This window comes from Poecile atricapillus, chromosome 35 (genome assembly GCF_030490865.1).
Source record: "Poecile atricapillus isolate bPoeAtr1 chromosome 35, bPoeAtr1.hap1, whole genome shotgun sequence".
NCBI lineage: Eukaryota > Metazoa > Chordata > Aves > Passeriformes > Paridae > Poecile > Poecile atricapillus.
The window spans coordinates 2,867,696-2,887,561 of record NC_081283.1 but is presented as its reverse complement, the minus strand read 5'-3'; the positions used below and the strand labels follow the sequence as shown (position 1 = coordinate 2,887,561).

Below are 19,866 nucleotides of genomic sequence, written 5' to 3'. Positions count from 1 at the left end.
AGAGACCTCCAGGGACCCCCAGGGACCCCCAGAAACCCGCAGGGACCCCAGGAACCCCCAGGAACCCCCAGGGACCCTCAGAAACTCCCAGGAACCCCCAGAAACCCTCTAGAGACCTCCAGGAACCCCAGGAACCTCCAGAGACTTCCAGGGACCCCCAGGGACCCCCAGGAACCTCCAGGAACCCCAGGGACCCCCAGGGACCCTCAGAAACCCCCAGGAACCTCCAGGAACACCCAGAGACCTCCAGGGACCCCCAGGAACCCCAGAAACCCCCAGGAACCCCCAGGAACCCCCAGGAACCTCCAGGAACCCTCAGAAACCCCCAGGAACCTCCAGGAACCCCAGGAACCCCCAGAAACCCCCAGGGACCCCCAGGAACCCCAGGAACCCCCAGGGACCCCCAGAAACCCCCAGGGACCCCCAGGAACCCAGGAACCCCCAGGAACCTCCAGGAACCCTCAGAAACCCCCAGGAACCTCCAGGAACCCCCAGGACCCCCAGAAACCCCCAGACCTCAGCGGGCAGCGCATTTTCGCCTCCATCTCCGCGTTCTGACAGATCCCAGCGCGTTTCCAGGAGCGTGAGGTCACCGGGCGGGGGGATAAAGGATCTCATGGCCATCCATCAGCCCAGCATCAAAGCATCCCGCGGCTTTCCCCTTCCCAGCCCGATCCCCCAGCCCCAAATTCCCCGCGGTTGCCGCGGAAACTCACGCGGCGCGGATGCTCCGCGATTTTTTGGGCTCCCCGCAGCTGTTTCCACTCGAGGCCGCTGTAACTGGAAAAACCTGCGGGTCCCAAGGCGCTTCCCGGCCTCCAGGGCCAGCGGTTATCCCGGTTCCTTTTCATGTTCCTCATTATCAGCGTTATCCTCATTTTTTAATGATTTTTTTTGTTTTGTGGGGTTTTTTTCCTCTCACTCGCGATGAAACGGGGATTATTTTTGTCCTCCGGAACAAAGAAAAGGAGTTGGGGGGTGAAAAATAAATCTCAAAACAAAGCAGAATGAAACAAAACCCTCTGAGGGCACCAAAATCCTCCCAGCAGTGCCAAGGCCACCCCTGACCATGTCCCCAAGTGCCACCTCCACTTTTAAATCCCCCCAGGGATGGGGACTCCACCCTTTCCCAGGAGGAATTTTCCCAATATCCAATTTAAACCTTTGGTGGCAGCGCTCGAGGATTGTCCCCTGGGAGGAGATTCCCCCAAAATCCCCCCAAAATCCTCCTGGGGGGTGATGGAGGTGAGGGGACGTGTCCAGAGGAGCCAAAAATTGCTGGGAATCGGGAATTCAAATCTCCCATCCGCTGAGTTCTCCCTCAGTCGAGTGAGCCGGGCTTGGCTGAGTTGTTTATTTTCTTCAAGACTTGAAATTTTCCCCGATGTGTCAAAAGCAGCACCAGAAAAACAAAACCCCCAGCGGAGCTGGAGGAGTTATTGAAACCACTTTGGTGCCTCGTGACCTTTCCATGAGAAGTTTGGATGAACATCCTCCCGAAAAAAACACTCACTGAAAGAACAAATTGAAATATTTGAGGGAAAAAAACCACAAACCCTCCAAATGTAGGGGAAAAAGAAAAAAAAAAATAAATCCCCTTGGGGTGTGGGGCTGCTCCTTCCTGCACTTCAAAGCTCATTGTGTTCCTCCCTTTGCTCCGGGATCCCAAACCCTTCTCCTGGCGAAATTCAATTCAATTTTATTTTCTTTTAAAAGGAAAACAATAAAAAAAAAATAAAAGAAAATATTTAATTAAGGAATAAAGGCCAGGCACAGCCCGAGCTGGAGCTGGTGGCAGCTCCCCAGCTCTCGGCAGCGCTGCTGGAGCCGAGGGATCCGGATCCGACCCCGATCCCGTCCTCATGGGGGATTCTCAGCCCCAGAGAGAACAGAGCTCCGGCTCTTCCCCTTCCTCATCCTCTTCCTTTTCCGATTCCTTTTCCGATTCCTTTTCCCCTTCCCCGTCCACCCAGGAGCTGCTGGATTCGCTTGGCAGGAATTGGGTGATGGGTGAGGGTGATGGGGGCGTTGTGGGATGCCGGGAACGGAGGCAGGGATGGACGGACAGACGGACGGATGGATCCATGGATCCATGGAGGGATGGATGGATCCATGGAGAGATGAATCCATGGATTGGATGGGTGGATCCATGGATGGATGGATGGATGATGGATGGATGGATGGATGATGGATGGATGATGGATGGATGGATGATGGATGGATGATGGATGGATGGATGGATGGATGGATGGATGGATGATGGATGGATGATGGATGGATGATGGATGGATGGATGGATGGATGGATGGATGGATGATGGATGGATGATGGATGATGGATGGATGATGGATGGATGGATGGATGATGGATGGATGGATGGATGATGGATGGATGATGGATGATGGATGGATGATGGATGGATGGATGATGGATGGATCCATGGATGGATGGATCCATGGATGGATGGATGGATGAATCCATGGATGGGTAGATGGATGGACAGACAGCCTGGCAGATGGATGATGGATCCATGGATGATGGATCCATGGATGGATGGACAGATGATGGATGGATGGACAGACGGCCTGGCAGATGGACAAATGGACTCAAGCTCATTTGGACTGAAGCCTTTCCTCAAGAGCCCTATGAATACCCATCTCCCTTTGGTTGCTTCTCCCACTGGATTTTGGGAGTTCCTGACTCAACCATTGCCACCCCTGGAGCTCCAAATCCCCACCCGGGTCCCTCCCAGCCGAGCATCTCCTCAAACACGCCTGGAGATTTCTTCACGGGGGTCAACCACCTTGAAGAATAATTTTTTAAAAAGCCCCAGAACCCCCCCAAAACCAACCCCGAGCTCCACGGCCGGGGCTCCCTTGGCACCGGCAACGTCCCCCGACATGCGGGCGGCAGCCGGAGCATCTGTGCCGGAGGGCTCGGGGTGGCGGTGGGGAGGGAGAGAGAGGAAATCTGGAACCCATAAGCTCCAGAGCCTCTGGCGTTCCCCTGCATTGGTCTGCGCCTGGTCCGCCCCCGCCCCGCTCGCCCTATCAGCAGGAGCCGTTCCCGAAGTCATCCCGGCGCCCTCCTCTCCTGGCCCAAAGGAAAAAGCCAAAGGAGCTCCTTGGAGAGCTCCGCGGGGCTTGGGGCGCCCGGGCAGCCCCGAGGGCGAATGCTCCGGGCCGCCCTTCGGGAGCCACCGGCGGCTCCTCCGCTACCCGGCCGGCCGAGGAGATGAAGGAGGAAAACCTCTCCCCGGAGTCCCCCGAGGGCAGCGCGGCCACCAGCGAGGACGAAGCCGAGAGGCTGCCCAGGAAAAGCGGCCGCAAGCGCGGGCAGGGCCCCGGAGGAGCCCCCTCGCCGCAGGGCAAGCGCAGCCGGCGCAGCCCGGCCCCGCAGCCCCCCGAGGATGCCCAAGCCCAGCGAGTGATCGCCAACGTGCGGGAGCGCCAGCGCACCCAGTCCCTCAACGACGCCTTCGCCGAGCTGCGCAAAATCATCCCCACGCTGCCCTCGGACAAGCTGAGCAAGATCCAGACGCTGAAGTTGGCCGCTCGCTACATCGATTTCCTGTGCCAGGTGCTGCAGAGCGACGAGCTGGACCACAAGGTCGCCACCAGCTGCAACTTCCTGGCCCACGAGAGGCTCAGCTACGCCTTCTCCGTGTGGAGGATGGAGGGAGCCTGGTCCATGTCGGCGTCTCACTGAGCTGGGTACGTGTGGCTGTGTCATCTCCTTCGTGTCACCTCCCTGTCACCTCCCTGTCACCTCCTCCCTGTCGCCTCCTCCGTGTCACCTCCCTGTCACCTCCCTGTCACCTCCCTGCCACCGCCGTGTCCCGGCTCCATCCCGCCCCTCCTGGCCCTCCAGGGATCAAGGATTTCTCATCCCTGCGGGAGGAGGTGGCGGTTCCCGAGCTGTCCTGGAGCTGACTCGGCAGGGGCGGGGAGGGTTTAAAAGGGGTTTGTAAAAATCTGGTTTATTCCCAGAAATCTGGTTTATTCCCAGAAATCTGATTTATTCCCAGAAATCTGATTTATTCACAGAAATCTGATTTATTCCCAGAAATCTGATTTATTCACAGAAATCTGATTTATTCCCAGAAATCTGATTTATTCCCAGAAATCTGATTTATTCCCAGAAATCTGGTTTATTCCCAAAAATCTGGTTTATTCCCCAAAATCTGATTTATTCCCAGAAATCTGGTTTATTCCCAGAAATCTGGTTTATTCCTAAAAATCTGATTTATTCCCCAAAATCTGATTTATTCCCCAAAATCTGGTTTATTCCCAGAAATCTGGTTTATTCCCAAAAATCTGATTTATTCCCAAAGCCCTGGCCTTGCTGGAGCTGCCGAGGTGTCAAACCCGCCCTGTCCGGGGGTGGCCTCGTGTCCTCCAGCGCTGTTCCTCTCCCAGAGCTCTGCAGCACCGTGGGATCCGTGATCCCGAGGGATCCACGGGAATCCTGCGCTGCGTGGGGAAATCTGAAGGGCTCAGCTCCATCCAGCAGCACCCGAGCGTCCCTCGGGATGCCGAGAGGGGAATAATCTGATTTTCAGAGCTTTAGGGCCGGGAGGAATCGGGAATGGGAGGAGTGGGGTTGACGAGGCGCTGGCACTTCCCGCAGAGCAGGAGCAGAAGGTTCCAGAGGACGTTCCCAAGCCAGGAACTCCCCTCAAGGGAACTCGGCTCCCGAGAGGCCCCAGGGCTCCTCCTGGCTCTCCTCGGACACCGAACATCCCCAAATTCGAGGTCGTGGAGGTGCCAGGGAACATCTCCCAGGGGATTTCGATTAAGGATGGGCCGCTTTACAACTCCCTTTCCCAGCCAGATCCCTCCCAACCAGCAGGAAATCTGACACCTCGCTAAATTCGTGTGGAAATATCAATTCTGGGGGCAGACCCTGTTGTTTCAGACATTAAATCCTGTCCTCGCCGGGAGCTGCCCTTCCTTGGGTGACACCGGGGTCACCTCCCCTCGGGGCCGGCCAGAGGAGGAGCGAGTGGCTCCTTGTCCCCACTTTGGGATGCTCAAAATCCTCCAGGATCAGTCGGGATGTTGAACCCCCCCGTGCCCCCCCGGGACCCCTCACCCTCTTCTGGGCACCCCCTTTAGGGTTTGACCGTTTGGGGTTGGATTCTCCAGTTTTGGGGCTGTTGTGGGGGCGCTCCCCAAAGACAGGCGCGGCTTCATCCCGAATTTTGCAAAGCCTGACTAAAATCCCTTTTCCCTGGGGAGGTGGGGGAGGCTGAGCCCCCTCCCCAGCACCCCCAGACCCATTTTTGCTCCATTTGTGGAACCCGACTGCCAGGGCTGTTTATTTAATCCGAGTTCTTGGCAGGAGCTGCTCTCCCGTGATAAACGGAGGGATTAAAACCCCTCCAGTCGCTTTGGAGAGCTCCCGTGAGCGCAGCGGGATCATCATTCCCCTTAAAACCGATCCCGATCCAACTGGGGAGGGAATCACCCACCCCAGGTCACCCTGCAGCGTTTTTGGGTCCCGGAGAACAATCCCAGCAGGGCAGGGATGGAGAGGGACGGGGAAATCTCCCGGAAAAAACCCAAAATCAGGGAAGAGCCTCCAGGGAAGCCGTGCCGGGCTGGGGAAAGCTCCTTCTCCCTCCCAGGAGGGAACGAACCCGGCGCTCGCAACGGGGCTGGGATTTCCTAATGGAAAGCAGCCCCTGGATAGTGGAACTCGGCCGATTAAATATCAAAGGGGGCTGGAATAGCTGGATGTGCCCTTGTTAACCAGGACACATCAGCCGGGGAAAGAGGGATGGAGCCCTCAGGCAACAGAAATCACGTTTGAAGTCCCCCCCAGCTTTTCTCGGCTGAGTCTTGAGTGCATTAAAATGGTTTCTTTCCCTGCTGGAGGAGAAAATGAGGCTGGAAACTGGAAGTGCCGGGGGGAGAGGCTGAGCGCCGATGTTCCTCGCCCTTCATTTGTCTCCCTGGATTTATCGCCTCTCCTGGATTTATCGCCTCTCTCGCGTTGCCCTCTCTTAATTGTCTCTCCTGAAAGACCTTGGATAAATCTTCCCTTTGGGGACTGTTGCTCTCGCCTGGAATCGGCTTTGTCTGGCGGCTGCTTCATTTGCTTTTATTTATAAACACCTCTCGCTGCTCCGGGGCACTGGGGGAGCTCGGGAACAGCTCCCATCCCTATTCCCTGTTCCCTATTTATTTCCCTGCTCGGGAAATCCATCTCAAGCTGCTTTAAAATCTCCCAGATCCTTCTGCAGGCCGGCAGGAAAGCAGGGATCCGTTCCCACCCCAAATCAATCCCTTCAAAGTGGATCCAGCCCCTGGTGAAACCGCCCAGGGTGGTTCGGGACCCCCGGTTTGGGGTTGGGGTCTCGGGAGAGGCGAGGAGCTGCCGAAATCCCGGGAAATCTGTTTCTCCCTGATTGGGATTTTCTCCTGGAACTGAGTAGGTTTGGAGGCCAGAGGGTTCCCCAAAATCTGCTGCTGTTTTCGCTCGGGAAGGAGGGGGAGATGTTGGAGGAGCCGCCCCGGTGAGGGATGTGGGAGATTCCCTGAAATCCCGGGATGCTCGCAGGGAATTGTCACAGGCGCCACCAGAGCCGCTGGATTCATTTTTCCAGCAAAAAAACCCCACATTTTCATTAAAAACGGGAAAAAAAACCCACCCAGGGGGACCGAGCTGCTCCCCATGGCAGGATCCCCGCACTGCTCGGGATTAATTAAAATTAATCCGGACATAAAATCACGGATCCGGCCCTCGGGAATGTGGAAATATCTCCGGGTTTATGGCCCCTGCAAGGAAGCGGAGCTCGCTGGAGCTGCCTCGGCCTCGGGAATTCCTCTGGAGCCGCTTTTTCATCCCGGGAGCTGCGGGGGAACGCCCGGCATTGATTCCCGGGGTGGACAAAGGCGAGGAAGCCGAAGGGCGAGGAGGGGCTTGGGGAGCTCCGGGAGCTTCTCCATCCCAAATCCCGCAGGGTCCGGAGGCTCCCGCAGCCCTGGAATCGCCCGGTGAGGGATTTTTGGGATCAGACCTCGCTGGGATCAGGGAGCTGATCCATTTTTCCAAGGGATGGGTTGAGATGATCCCGCCTGGCCGTGACTCCGGAATTTTGGCCGCCTGTTGTCCTTGAGCCCCTGGATGTGCCCGTTCCCCATCCCAAGGGCTCAGCCAGGGACACAGAAGCTTTTGGGGGATTTTAATCTCCCGTTCTCCATTCCCTGGCGTTACCTCAGCCCTTCCCGGGGCTGAATTCCTGGAGGATTTGATTTATCCCTCCCCAGGCTCCTCTCCAGAGAGGGAAAGGTCTCGGTGAGGAGGAAACAAAGCGGGAGGGGACGGAATAAACCTGGAATAAGCCCTGAGGGTGCCGGGATCCCGCGGGGATCCATCCCCTCGTGCCCCAGGAACCGGAGCCGTTCCCATTCCCTGCTCCATCCACCCTCCCTGGCTCCGGGAGCGCTCCCAGGGGGCTCTCCCAGATCAGTTCTGTGTGAAAAAATGGGATTTCGGTGCTTTTCATTCCCGGGCTCAGCCGTGGGGACGTTTCCCGGCACATCCCTCGCGGCTCTGGGGAAATTTGGGAACGCGAAGCTGCGGAGGGAGCGGCTCTTCCAGGATTTGCCGGATTTCGGGAAGCCGAGCCCAAGCTGACCCCGCTGTGTCCCCCCAGGTCTCCGCCTCGATGGAAGCAGCTCCAACACCCAAAACCCCACAGGAACCACCCTGGAGAGAAGAGGGAACGATCCCCAAACCCCCGGCAGCCCCGGGGATCCCAAAAACTTTAGGGATGAGCCCGAGGGAGCCGCAGCAGGAGCTGCTTTGAGTCTCTTCGGATGCTGCCGGAGGAACTCGGGGCTGGGATTTGTTGTGGGCTCGCAGGTAAGGAACGATCCCAGATTCCTGGAGCCTCCTGGAGCGGGCAGGACAATTCCTCTGGAATGAGGGGAAGGGGAAGGAGCCCCCCCTGCGCTTTTATCCCGCTCCGAAGGCTCTGCCGGGACCTTCCCACGGATTCCCATGGATGAACACACGGGGGGGATTTGGGGGCTGCTGACCCCCACGGATTTCCCTCAAAAACTCCCTGCTGGAACCACCCGAATCCTTGGAATTTATCAGCAATCCAGGCTGGAGACAGAGCTGGCGGGAATGGGGGAATTTTGGGGCTGTTTTGGGAACTCTGGGGGGGTTTGGGCTCTTTTTGGGGGCACTGAAAGGACGATGGGGGTGCCCAAAACCACCCCAATAAAGCCCAGGGGGAATTTTCCAAGCTTCAATCCTCGTGTTTCCTACGGAAGCTGCCGGCTCCCCTCGGCTGGGCCGCTTTTATTGCAATCAGGCAAAACAAAATCAGAGTTTTTTGCCTGTTATGGCACAAAAAAAGGGGGCAAAATCCTTTCCAGGGAGGCCTGAACCCCCAAATATTCCACGGGAGAGGAGTTCAGTTGTGATCAGATTTGGGGAACACCGGAGAATCCACGGAGGAGCCACAGGAAAGCCCAGAGCGACCTTTTCTACCCAATTCCCAATTTTTTCAGGCAGTGGGAGTGGATTCCCTGCTCCGGGGAGTGGATTGCAGCCTTCAAAAAAAAAAAATCTGGGGATGCTTAAAAAAAAAAATTCAAAACTCCCTTAAAAACGGGGCTGTGATTCCTTTGTTCCACACAGGAAGGATTTTACAGCTGAGAAACAAAATCGGCTTCAGAAGTTTAAAATCTTCATTCAAAAAATAATAAATTGTGCTTGAAAAATAAAGGGGAAAAACCTGAGGAGTGAGACTCCGGCTTCCAACCAATCTTTTTTTTTTTAAAAAAGGTGAAATATATTTAAAAAAAAAATATTTTCAAGTATTTTGGTGCATCTTGTTTTATGAAAAAAAAAAAAACCAACAAAACCTGTATTTTTAAATGAGAAAAAAACACCTTAAAATGAGAAAAAAGCCTTAAAATGAACAAAATGTCATCCTAATGATCCTCCTGATCCCCTTTTTTGGGAGGAAAAGCCCCCAAAAAATCCGCGAATGGCAAATTCCTGGTAAAATCCAGCAGGATGGATCCATCCCTCCCTGGGACCCCCACCCTGGGCCACACGAAGGGTTTTGATTCCTCCAGAGGCTTTTTGGGTTTTTTTTGCTCTTTAAATTTCTCCTTTCTTTTTGTTTCCATTTTGGGATTTTTTTTTTTTTTTTTGGGATTTTTTTTTTTTACAAAATCTCCTCCCGCAGCCGGAGCCGCCCCCACCCCCCCAGCTCAGCCAGGGCTGTGTCCCCTCTGTCCCCAAACCCCCTCCCCAGCTCAGAGCCCGATCCTCGTGTGGAAAACCCTCGGGAAAAGCTCTGGGGAACGGGAAAAGGCAAATCCGGATGGATTTTGGAGCCCTCGGAGGCTCAGGGGAGGGACCGGGGGGGCTTTGGGCATCCCCGGGCCGGGGAGGGGGCTCAGGGGGCGCGGCCGGAGCGGATCGGTCCCGGAATTCCAGCGGGAATTGCCCCGGGAAGAGGAGCCGGGGTCACATCAGCGCCCGCAGGGTCCGTAGTGCAAATCAGAGCCGGGGGCAGCGCTCGGTGCTCGGGGGGAGCCCCGGGGCACGGCCCGAGCTCCGGCCTCGCCGGGAATGCTCCGAATCCTCCTCGGGATGCTCCAAATCTTCCTCGGGATGCTCCAAACCCTCCTCGGGATGCTCCGAGCTTTCCTTGGGATGCTCCAAACCTTCCTTGGGGTGCTTCAAACCTTCCTCGGGATGCTCCGAGCTTTCCTCGGGATGCTCCAAACCCTCCTCGGGATGCTCCAAACCTTCCTCGGGATGCTCCCAAACTTCCTCGGGACGCTCCGAGCTTTCTTTGGGATGCTTTGAGCTTTCCTCAGGGTGCTCCGAACCTTCCTCGGGATGCTCCAAACCTTCCTTGGGGCTGCTCCGAGCTTTCCTTGGGACACTCTGAACCCTCCTCGGGCTGCTCCGAGCTTTCCCCGGGCTGCTCCGAGCTTTCCTTGGGATGCTCCGAGCTTTCCCCGGGCTGCTCCGAGCTTTCCTTGGGCTGCTCCGAGCTTTCCCCGGGCTGCTCCGAGCTTTCCTTGGGATGCTCCGAGCTTTCCCCGGGCTGCTCCGAGCTTTCCCCGGGCTGCTCCGAGCTTTCCCCGGGATGCTCCGAGCTTTCCCCGGGCTGTTCCGAGCTTTCCCTGGGATGCTCCGAGCCCCGCCGTGCCCAGCGAGCTCCCGGCCCCGTCCCTGCCGCTCCGTCCCTGTGTCCCAGCCGGGCGAGGGGAGCCAGGGAACCCTTGGAGAGCTCGTGGAGGTCCCGTCCCCGCCGAGCGAACCCCGGGATTCTCCTCCCCGGCACGGGGGAGGCTCTGGGAGCCGCCCCCGGGGTGCTCCGAGCGTCCATCCCAATGTCCGGCCCTTCCCGGGATCGGGGGGTCTGTCCCGCAGCGCTGGGGGGGCTTCACCCCCTTCACCAGGGGTCCCGAAATCGGGGAGGGGGTGGGGGGGAGGCTGCGGGCTCGGTCCCGTCCCTCTGGGTGCGGGAATGTCCCTTCCAGGAGTCCAGGGGGACAAACGGGAGCCGGGGGGGCTGTCACTGGTTCATGGGCTCCTCCTGCTCCATCGGCTCCTCCTGCGCCCTGCGGGGGGAACGCGACACTGAGGAGATCGCGGTGACAGTGACAGTGACAGGAGGGAGGGGACAGCAGCGGACACCCCCCAGGCAGGAGGATTTGCTCCGGTTTCCACTCGGGAAGAGCCCAGCACGGAGCCCCCGCTGGTCCCAGAAGCTCACCCGGGGTCTGGGGACACGGCCCTGCCCCGCTGCCACCCCCACCCCGGGAATGTCACCTCTTCTCCACCATCACGGCCACCGAGAGCGACGCCAGGGCCGTGACCGTCTCCACCTCATCGGCCTCGTGGTGCTGAGCCTCGAGGAAGGAGCAGCTCAGCTTGGAGGCGAAGCGCTGCACGGCCACCCAGTATTTACCTGCGGGAGGGGACAGAGGGGCTGCGGGACACCGGGACGGGGTGGCCCGGGGTGGGGGTGACCCAGGACAAGGGTGACTCAGGACAGGAGTGACCCAGGACAGAGGTGACTCAGGACAGGAGTGACCCAGGACAGAGGTGACCCAGGATGGGGAGAGCCTGGGACAGAGGTGACCCAGGACAGAGGTGACCCAGGACAGGGGTGACCCAGGACAGGGGTGACCCAGGACAGGGGTGATCCAGGACAGGGCTGACCCAGGACAGGGGTGGCTCAGGACAGGGAGAGCCTGGGACAGAGGTGACCCAGGACAGGGGTGACCCAGGATGGGGAGAGCCTGGGACAGAGGTGACCCAGGACAGGGGTGATCCAGGACAGGGGTGGCTCAGGACAGGGAGAGCCTGGGACAGGGGTGGCCCAGGACAGAGGTGACCCAGGACAGAGGTGGCTCAGGACAGAGGTGGCTCAGGACAGAGGTGGCCCAGGACAGAGGTAACACAGGACGGGGGTGACCCAGGACAGGGGTGACCCAGGACAGGGGTGACCCAGGATGGGGGTGACCCAGGATGGGGGTGACCCAGGACAGAGGTGGCCCAGGACAGAGGTGGCTCAGGACAGAGGTGGCCCAGGTTTCTGGACTCCCTTGCAGTAAATGCACACTTGAGGCACCCCCTCCTGTGAGGAAGAGGAGGAGGAGGAGGATGATGGGGACCCCCCGGGATCTTTGTTGCCCGGTGAGGACCTTCCAGGTGCCCCAGGCCCCGTTCCCAGTCACTCACTCTGCACCTGGATCACGGCTTCCAGCGAGCGCACAGCGTTGGCGTTGGGCTTCTGCCTCACGCTCTCCTCCGGGAGCGGCTCCGGCTGCGGGGGACACGGGGGGGACACGGGGGGTGGCACCAGGGGACATGGGGGGGACACAGGGGGGTGGCACCAGGGAACACAGGGGGGTCACAGGGGCGTGGTGGCACCAGGGGACACTGGGGGTCACAGGGGACCATGTCTGGGCTGGATTGGTGGCATTGGGGGTCACTGGGGGTCACAGGGGGTCACTGGGGGACACTGGGGGGGGGTCACTGGGGGTCACAGGGGGGGTCACAGGGGGCCATGCCCAAGCTGGGGTGGTGGCACTGGGGGTCACAGGGGGTCACTGGGGGACACTGGGGGGGTCACTGGAGGCCGTGCCCAGGCTGGGGTGGTGGCACTGGGGGTCACAGGGGGTCACTGGGGGTCACAGGGGGACACTGGGGTGGTGGCACTGGGGGGTCACAGGGGGTCACAGGGGGTCACTGGGGGACACTGGGGTGGTGGCACTGGGGGTCACAGGGGGTCACTGGGGGACACTGGGGTGGTGGCACTGGGGGTCACAGGGGGTCACTGGGGGACACTGGGGTGGTGGCACTGGGGGTCACAGGGGGTCACTGGGGGACACTGGGGTGGTGGCACTGGGGGTCACAGGGGGACACTGGGGGACACTGGGGTGGTGGCACTGGGGGTCACTGGGGGACACTGGGGGACACTGGGGTGGTGGCACTGGGGGTCAGTGCCAGCCCAGGCCTGGCTCTCACCTCGTGGCCCAGCAGGGCGGACACGCAGGCCTCGGACGCGTCACAAATGGCCGTGAGGTCGTGGCCCCCCTCCAGCGCCAGCACCACGGCCCCCCCGGCCAGGCTCATCAGCTGCTTGGTCATGTAGCCAAAACCTGCGGGACAACGCCAGGAACGTCACCTCCCCCTGCCCAAACCCAACCCCAAAACCTCCAGGGGCTCCCCCAGGAGTGGCCACCCCTCCCTGGGGGTCCCCAAGGTGGGGACCCCTCCCCTGGCCACCTCCTTACACTTGGCAGAGACTTTGTAGCCACCCAGGGGGGGTGGGTGGCCCTCGGCCGCGTCGAAGCCGGCTGAGACCAGCACCACATCGGGGCTGAACTCCTGGGCAATCGGCATCACCACGGTCCTGGGGGAAAACGGGGTGGGGAGAGGGGTGAGCCCCAAAATGGGGAAAAGGGGGTGGGGAGAGGGGTGAGCCCCAAAATGGGGAAAACGGGGTGGGGAGAGGGGTGAGCCCCAAAATGGGGAGAAGGGGGTGGGGAGAGGGGTCACCCCCAAAATGGGGAAAAGGGGGTGGGGAGAGGGGTCACCCCCAAAATGGGGAAAAGGGGGTGAGGAGAGGGGTGAGCCCCAAAATGGGGAAAAGGGGGTGAGGAGAGGGGTGAGCCCCAAATGGGGAAAAGGGGGTGAGGAGAGGGGTCACCCCCAGGTGGGGAAAAGGGGGTGGGGAGAGGGGTCACCCCCAAACAGGGAAAACGGGGTGGGGAGAGGGGTGAGCCCCAAAATGGGGAAAACGGGGTGGGGAGAGGGGTCACCCCCAAAATGGGGAAAAGGGGGTGGGGAGAGGGGTCACCCCCAAAATGGGGAAAAGGAGGTGAGGAGAGGGGTCACCCCCCAGGTGGGGGAAAACGGGGTGGGGAGAGGGGTGAGCCCCAAAACGGGGAAATTGGGGTGGGGAGAGGGGTCACCCCCTCATGGGGAAAAGGGGGTGGGGACAGGGGTCACCCCCAAAATGGGGAAAATGGGGTGGGGAGAGGGGTCACCCCCTCATGGGGAAAACGGGGTGAGGAGAGGGGTGAGCCCCAGGTGGGGAAAAGGGGGTGAGGAGAGGGGTCACCCCCTCATGGGGAAAAGGGGGTGAGGACAGGGGTCACCCCCCAGAGCACAGGACAGGGGCAGGGACGTGGGGACGGTACCTGAAGGCTGCCAGGTACTCAGGGTCCCCCATGGGGGGGTCGAGCCCCCCAGCCCAGGCCACGTTGACGTTGAAGCCTTCGCCGGGGCCAGCGCCCACCTGGGAGGGAGCAAGGACGGGGTGAGGCCGGGATGGGTCCCCAGGGATGTCAGGAAGGGTCCCCAGGGATGTCAGGAAGGGTCCCCAGGGATGTCAGGAAGGGTCCCCAGGGATGTCGGGATGGGTCCCCAGGGATGTCAGGAAGGGTCCCCAGGGATGTCAGGAAGGGCCGGGCTCCAGCACTGCCAGGACTGGGGGAGGCAGGTGGGGGTCCCAGCCCCCTGTCCTGGGCCACAGGAGGGTGTTTGGGGGTCCCAGTCCCCTGTCCTGGGCCATGGGAAGGTGTTTGGGGGTCCCAGTCCCCTGTCCTGGGCCATGGGAAGGTGTTTGGGGGTCCCAGTCCCCTGTCCTGGGCCATGGGAAGGTGTTTGGGGGTCCCAGCCCCTGTCCTGGGCCACAGGAGGGTCTATGGGGGTCCCAGCCCCTGTCCTGGGCCATGGGAAGGTGTTTGGGGGTCCCAGCTCCTTCTCCTGTGCCATGGGAAGGTGTTTGGGGGTCCCAATCCCCTCTCCTGGGCCATGGGAGGATCTTTGGGGGTCCCAATCCCCTCTCCTGCGCCACAGGAGAAGCAGTTTGGGGGTCCTGCCCCCCCTGCCCGGTGCCACAGCGGGGTCAGGAGCGGTGGAATTTTCCTGCCGGGAATCCTGCTGGGATCCGCAGGGTGAGGGGTGGGAAAGGAGCCCCCCAGGGCACCGCCCCTGCCCAGCCCCGCCCTGTCCCGCTGTCCCCTTTGTCCCCTCTCACCTCATCAGCGGCTCCGCTGCCCGGGAAGAAATTCCCGTCGTCGTGGCGGTGCAGGGAGATGTAGAGAACCTCGGGGTCCCGGTAGAAAATCTGCTGGGTCCCGTTGCCGTGGTGAACATCCTGCGGGGAGGGAATTGGGAGAGGATTTTGGCAGCTGTGGGGTGACCCCAGAACCTCAGGGAGCCCCCAAAGCAGCCGGGTCTGGGTCCCCCAGCCCAGGAGCTGCTCCCACTCCTCCATCCTGACAGCACCAGGGGGTTCCAGCCACGATCCTGCAGGAGCTGGAGCAGGAATCGCCCCTGGGGATGTTCTGGGGATGTTCTGGGGATGTTCTGGGGGGACTCACCCAGTCCACGATGAGGATCTTGCTGAGCTTCCCCTTCTGCTGCAGCTGCCGGGCCGCGATGGCCACGGAGTTAAAGAAGCAGAATCCCCTGGAAAAGGGGTGGGAGTCACCTCTGGGGCCTTTCCTGGTGGAATCACCCCCGGGGGGCTCCCAGGGGATTGATCTGGGGGTGCTTCGGAGCCACGGAGCTGCTCCTGGAGCTGCTTTTTGGGGAGGGGGCTTACATGGCTGTGGAAGGGTCCGCGTGGTGTCCGGGCGGCCGCACCACGGCAAAACCGTTCTGGGGACAGAGCAGAGTCCAGGGGTCAGAGCTGCCACCCCCAGGGTCACACACACCCCCCCATGGCCCCAGAGTCACAGCCTGGGACCCCCAGAAATGGGGTGACATCACCCTGGGACCCCAGAAATGGGGTGACATCACCCTGGGACCCCAGAAATGGGGTGACATCACCCTGGGACCCCCAGAAATGGGGTGACATCACCCTGGGACCCCCAGAAATGGGGTGACATCACCCTGGGACCCCCAGAAATGGGGTGACATCACCCTGGGACCCCCAGAAATCGGGTGACATCACCCTGTGACCCCCAGCCATGGGGAGACATCACTCTGGGACCCCCAGCAATGGGGTGACACCGCCTTTGGACTCCCAGAAATGGGGAGACACCACCCTGGGACCCCCAGAAGTGGGGTGAAACCACCCTGGGACCCCCAGAAATGGGGTGACACCACCCTGGGACCCCCAGAAATGGGGTGACATCACCCTGGGACCCCCAGAAATGGGGTGACACAACCCTGGGACCCCCAGAAATGGGGAGACACCACCCTGGGACTCCCAGAAATGGGGTGACACCACCCTGGGACCCCCAGAAATGGGGTGACACCACCTTGGGACCCCCAGAAATGGGGTGAAACCACCCTGTGACCCCCAGAAATGGGGTGACACCACCCTGGGACCCCCAGAAATGGGGTGACATCACCCTGGGACCCCCAGCAATAGGGAGACACCACACTGGGACTCCCAGAAATGGGGGGACATCACCCTGGGACCCCCAGAAATGGGGGGACACAGCCCTGGGACCCCAGAAATGGGGTGACATCACCCTGGGACCCCCAGCAATAGGGAGACACCACACTGGGAGCCCCAGAAATGGGGTGACATCACCCTGGGACCCCCAGAAATGGGGTGACACCACACTGGGAGCCCCAGAAATGGGGTGACATCACCCTGGGACCTCCAGCTGTGGGGGGACACAGCCCTGGGAACCCCAGAAATGAGGTGACATCACTCTGGGACCCCCAGCCATGGGGTGACACAACCCTGGGACCCTCAGCCGTGGGGGGACACCACCCTGGGACCCCCAGAAATGGGGTGACACCACCCTGGGACCCCCAGAAATGGGGTGACACCACCCTGGGACCCCCAGAAATGGGGTGACATCACCCTGGGACCCCCAGAAATGGGGTGACACCACCCTGGGCCCCCCCAAGGCCACCAGCTACCTTCAGCTCCCTGGTGGCCACCTTGAAGGCCAGCTCGGTGACACTGCCAGCGGCCCAGCGGGCAGCGTTGGACGAGTGCAGCTCGTTCCAGATGGTGTCACTGTCCACCTGGAGAGGGGACATCGGTCAGGGGGTCCCACAGCAGGGGACATCTCGGTGACAGCAGCCACGTGGTGTCCTGTGCCACCCCACATCCTCCTCCTGCCCAGCTCCCCCTCTCTTTTACCTTCTTTATCTTATTTTTAGTGTTTAACCAAACATCTTGGTTTGATCAGCACCGCCTCAAGAGCCGGGGAAACTCAAAAAGTCTCTTCTGATCGGGGCCAGGTGTGAGCTCCCCGAGCCCAGAGGGGAACAGAGCAGGGAAAGGAGGCAGAGCAGGGAAAGCAGAGCTGGTGCCCAGCACGGGGGGCAAGGAGAGGAGCAGAACCAGAAGAGGCAGCAGGAAGGCACCGAGGGAGCCCCTTCCTGAAAGAGAGACAGGACAGGGACAGGGAGAGGGAGAGGAGGAGAGGAGGAAGGCAGTGAATGCAGAGAAACCAGGAGGGAAAGCTGGGGATGGAGAGGACTGGAGAGAAGGGACGAGCTGATGTCCCCGTGTCACTGCTGCCCTCCCTCCTGGTGCCCCTGGGAACGCCTCGGGGGGCTCTGGATCGAGGATCCCCTTCCAGGGAGGGGTGTTCAGACCTTCCCAAGGACCAGGAGCTGCTCTGGTCCAACACTGACATCAAACAGCCCCAGCTGGGCAGCCCAGGGGCTTCGGGAGCTGCCCTGAGGGGCCAAAAAGGAGCAGCCCAAAATCCAGGACAGGGATGGAGCAGTGACCCCAAATCCCGGGACAGGGATGGAGCAGTGACCCCAAATCCCGGGACAGGGATGGAGCAGTGACCTCAAAATCCCGGGACAGGAATGGAGCAGTGACCCCAAATCCCAGCACAGGGATGGAGCAGTGACCCCACACCCCCAAATCCAGAACAAGGATGGAGCAGTGACCCCAAATCCCGGGACAGGGATGGAGCAGTGACCCCAAATCCCAGCACAGGGATGGAGCAGTGACCCCACTCCCCAAAATCCAGGACAGGGAAGGAGCAGTGACCCCAAATCCAGGACAGGGATGGAGCAGTGACCCCAAAATCCCGGGACAGGGATGGAGCAGTGACCCCAAATCCCGGGACAGGGATGGAGCAGTGACCCCATTCCCCAAAATCCAGGACAGGGATGGAGCAGTGACCCCAAATCCAGGACAGGGATGGAGCAGTGACCCCAAATCCAGGACAGGGATGGAGCAGTGACCCCACACCCCCAAATCCAGAACAAGGATGGAGCAGTGACCCCAAATCCCAGCACAGGGATGGAGCAGTGACCCCAAATCCAGGACAGGGATGGAGCAGTGACCCCACACCCCCAAATCCCAGCACAGGGATGGAGCAGTGACCCCAAATCCCGGGACAGGGATGGAGCAGTGACCCCAAATCCAGGACAGGGATGGAGCAGTGACCCCACACCCCCAAATCCCAGCACAGGGATGGAGCAGTGACCCCAAATCCCGGGACAGGGATGGAGCAGTGACCCACACCCCCAAATCCAGGACAGGGATGGAGCAGTAACCCCAAATCCAGGACAGGGATGGAGCAGTGACCCCAAATCCAGGACAGGGATGGAGAAGTGACCCCACACCCCCAAATCCCGGGAGCACTCACCCCCACCCCTCCACAGGGCAGCATCACAAACGTCCTCTGGGACAAGATCCCTGCGGAGAGAGGGGACAGGGAGGAGCTCAGGGCTGGGAGAACAGGACTGGGGAGGGGAGCAGCTCCAGGGGAGCTGCTGGAGCCCCCCAGGACCCACCTGCCAGCTTCCCATTGTCCAGTTTGAGGCGGTTGAGGGGGTTGGTGCCGTAGAGGAGGACGTGGCGCTCGCTGTGGACGCACTGCAGCTCCTCCAGGGTGGCCTTGCGGCCCCGCAGGCACTGGGGGGACACGGCTGTGACCGGGGGGGACACGCAGGGGACCCCCCCGTGGTGTCCCCAGCTCAGGATCCGCCGGGTTGGGAATTTGAGCGGCCCCAAGGCAGGGTTTTAGCAGGCGGGACCTGAGCTGGAGGAACTGCAGGGTTTGGAGGGATCAGCCCCTCCCTGTGCCCAGCTGGGTTCCAGCAGAGCCCGAATGCCCGGGGGGATGGACAGAGCTGGATGGGCCGACCCAGAAAATGGGGATGAACACCGGGAGGAGGGGTGGAGGCAGCAGGGATGGGTGAGGGTGGGATCAGGAGGGACAGAATGGGATCAGGAGGGGTGGAATGGGATCAGGAGGGGTGGAATGGGATCAGGAGGGGTGGAATGGGATCAGGAGAGATGGGGTTGGATCAGGAGGGATGGAATGGGATGCAGAGGGATGGAATGGGATGCAGAGGGATGGAATGGGATGCAGAGGGATGGAATGGGATGCAGAGGGATGGAATGGGATCAGGAGGAGGGATGGGGTGGGATCAGGAGGGGTGGAATGGGATCAGGAGGGATGGGGTGGGATCAGGAGGGATGGAATGGGATCAGGAGGGATGGAATGGGATCAGGAGGGATGGAATGGGATCAGGAGGGATGGAATGGGATCAGGATGGACAGAATGGGATCAGGAGGGATGGGATGGGATCAGTAGGGATGGAATGGGATGCAGAGGGATGGAATGGGATCAGGAGGGACAGAATGGGATGCAGAGGGATGGAATGGGATCAGGATGGATGGAATGGGATGCAGGGGGATGGAATGGGATCAGGAGGGACAAAATGGGATGCAGAGGGATGGAATGGGATCAGGAGGGACAGAATTGGATGCAGAGGGATGGAATGGGATGCAGAGGGATGGAATGGGATGCAGAGGGATGGAATGGGATCAGGAGGGATGGAATGGGATCAGGAGGGATGGAATGGGATCAGGAGGGATGGAATGGGATCAGGAGGGATGGAATGGGATCAGGAGGGATGGAATGGGATCAGGAGGGATGGAATGGGATCAGGAGGGATGGAATGGGATGCAGGATGGACAGAATGGGATGCAGAGGGATGGAATGGGATGCAGAGGGATGGGATGGGATGCAGAGGGATGGAATGGGATGCAGGATGGATGGAATGGGATGCAGAGGGACAGAGCTGGGCTCACCTCACAGCGGCTGCGCAGGCCCCGCTCCTGCAGCCGGGACCAGATGCTCTGGATCCTCCCGGCGTGCTCGGGGTGGTTGCTGTTGTCTCCACAGGAGCATTGGTGCTTCAGCATCACCGAGTCGTAAACCAGCCCTGCCAGGCACCGCCAGAGCTGCTCCCTCAGCTCCTCTGGGGGCTCCAAGACCCCAAACATTGACCCAAATCCCCCTCAAACCGCAGGAGGTTCTGCCCAAACCGTGGAGATTCTGCCCCAAACCGGGGACATTCTACCCCAAATCCCCAGGGCCTCTCTTCCAAACCTGCTGGAAGCCCATCCTGCCT

The 19,866-nt window shown here is 60.4% G+C and overlaps 2 protein-coding genes across 4 annotated transcripts in view; one reads left to right on the top strand and one right to left on the bottom strand.

The window, feature by feature from the left end:
- Positions 1–2,462: 2,462 nt before the first annotated feature.
- On the top strand, positions 2,463–8,807 carry LOC131590935 (twist-related protein 2-like). The gene is made up of 2 exons (XM_058861352.1): positions 2,463–3,713; positions 7,664–8,807. Exon 1 carries the CDS (start codon positions 3,235–3,237, stop codon positions 3,706–3,708), a length of 474 nt encoding a protein of 157 aa, XP_058717335.1. The 5' UTR covers positions 2,463–3,234; the 3' UTR covers positions 3,709–3,713; positions 7,664–8,807.
- A 1,662-nt stretch (positions 8,808–10,469) lies between these two features.
- HDAC7 (histone deacetylase 7) overlaps positions 10,470–19,866 on the bottom strand; it is a 67,530-nt gene continuing 58,133 nt past the window's right edge. For all 3 annotated transcript variants that reach the window (XM_058861341.1, XM_058861344.1, XM_058861340.1), the window contains exons 13-25: positions 19,544–19,677; positions 18,238–18,358; positions 18,090–18,139; positions 16,390–16,497; positions 15,113–15,168; positions 14,889–14,976; positions 14,543–14,662; positions 13,701–13,798; positions 12,792–12,910; positions 12,523–12,656; positions 11,734–11,818; positions 10,819–10,957; positions 10,470–10,607 (exon numbers count right to left, since the gene is read on the bottom strand). In XM_058861341.1, coding sequence (XP_058717324.1) covers positions 10,562–10,607; positions 10,819–10,957; positions 11,734–11,818; positions 12,523–12,656; positions 12,792–12,910; positions 13,701–13,798; positions 14,543–14,662; positions 14,889–14,976; positions 15,113–15,168; positions 16,390–16,497; positions 18,090–18,139; positions 18,238–18,358; positions 19,544–19,677 — 1,298 coding nt within the window. In that variant the 3' untranslated portion in view covers positions 10,470–10,561. The remainder of the gene's footprint in view (positions 10,608–10,818; positions 10,958–11,733; positions 11,819–12,522; positions 12,657–12,791; positions 12,911–13,700; positions 13,799–14,542; positions 14,663–14,888; positions 14,977–15,112; positions 15,169–16,389; positions 16,498–18,089; positions 18,140–18,237; positions 18,359–19,543; positions 19,678–19,866) is intronic.

Excerpts from the sequence above, each read along its gene's own strand:
- LOC131590935 (XM_058861352.1), top strand. The coding sequence starts at position 3,235 with ATGAAGGAGGAAAACCTCTCCCCGGAGTCCCCCGAGGGCAGCGCGGCC.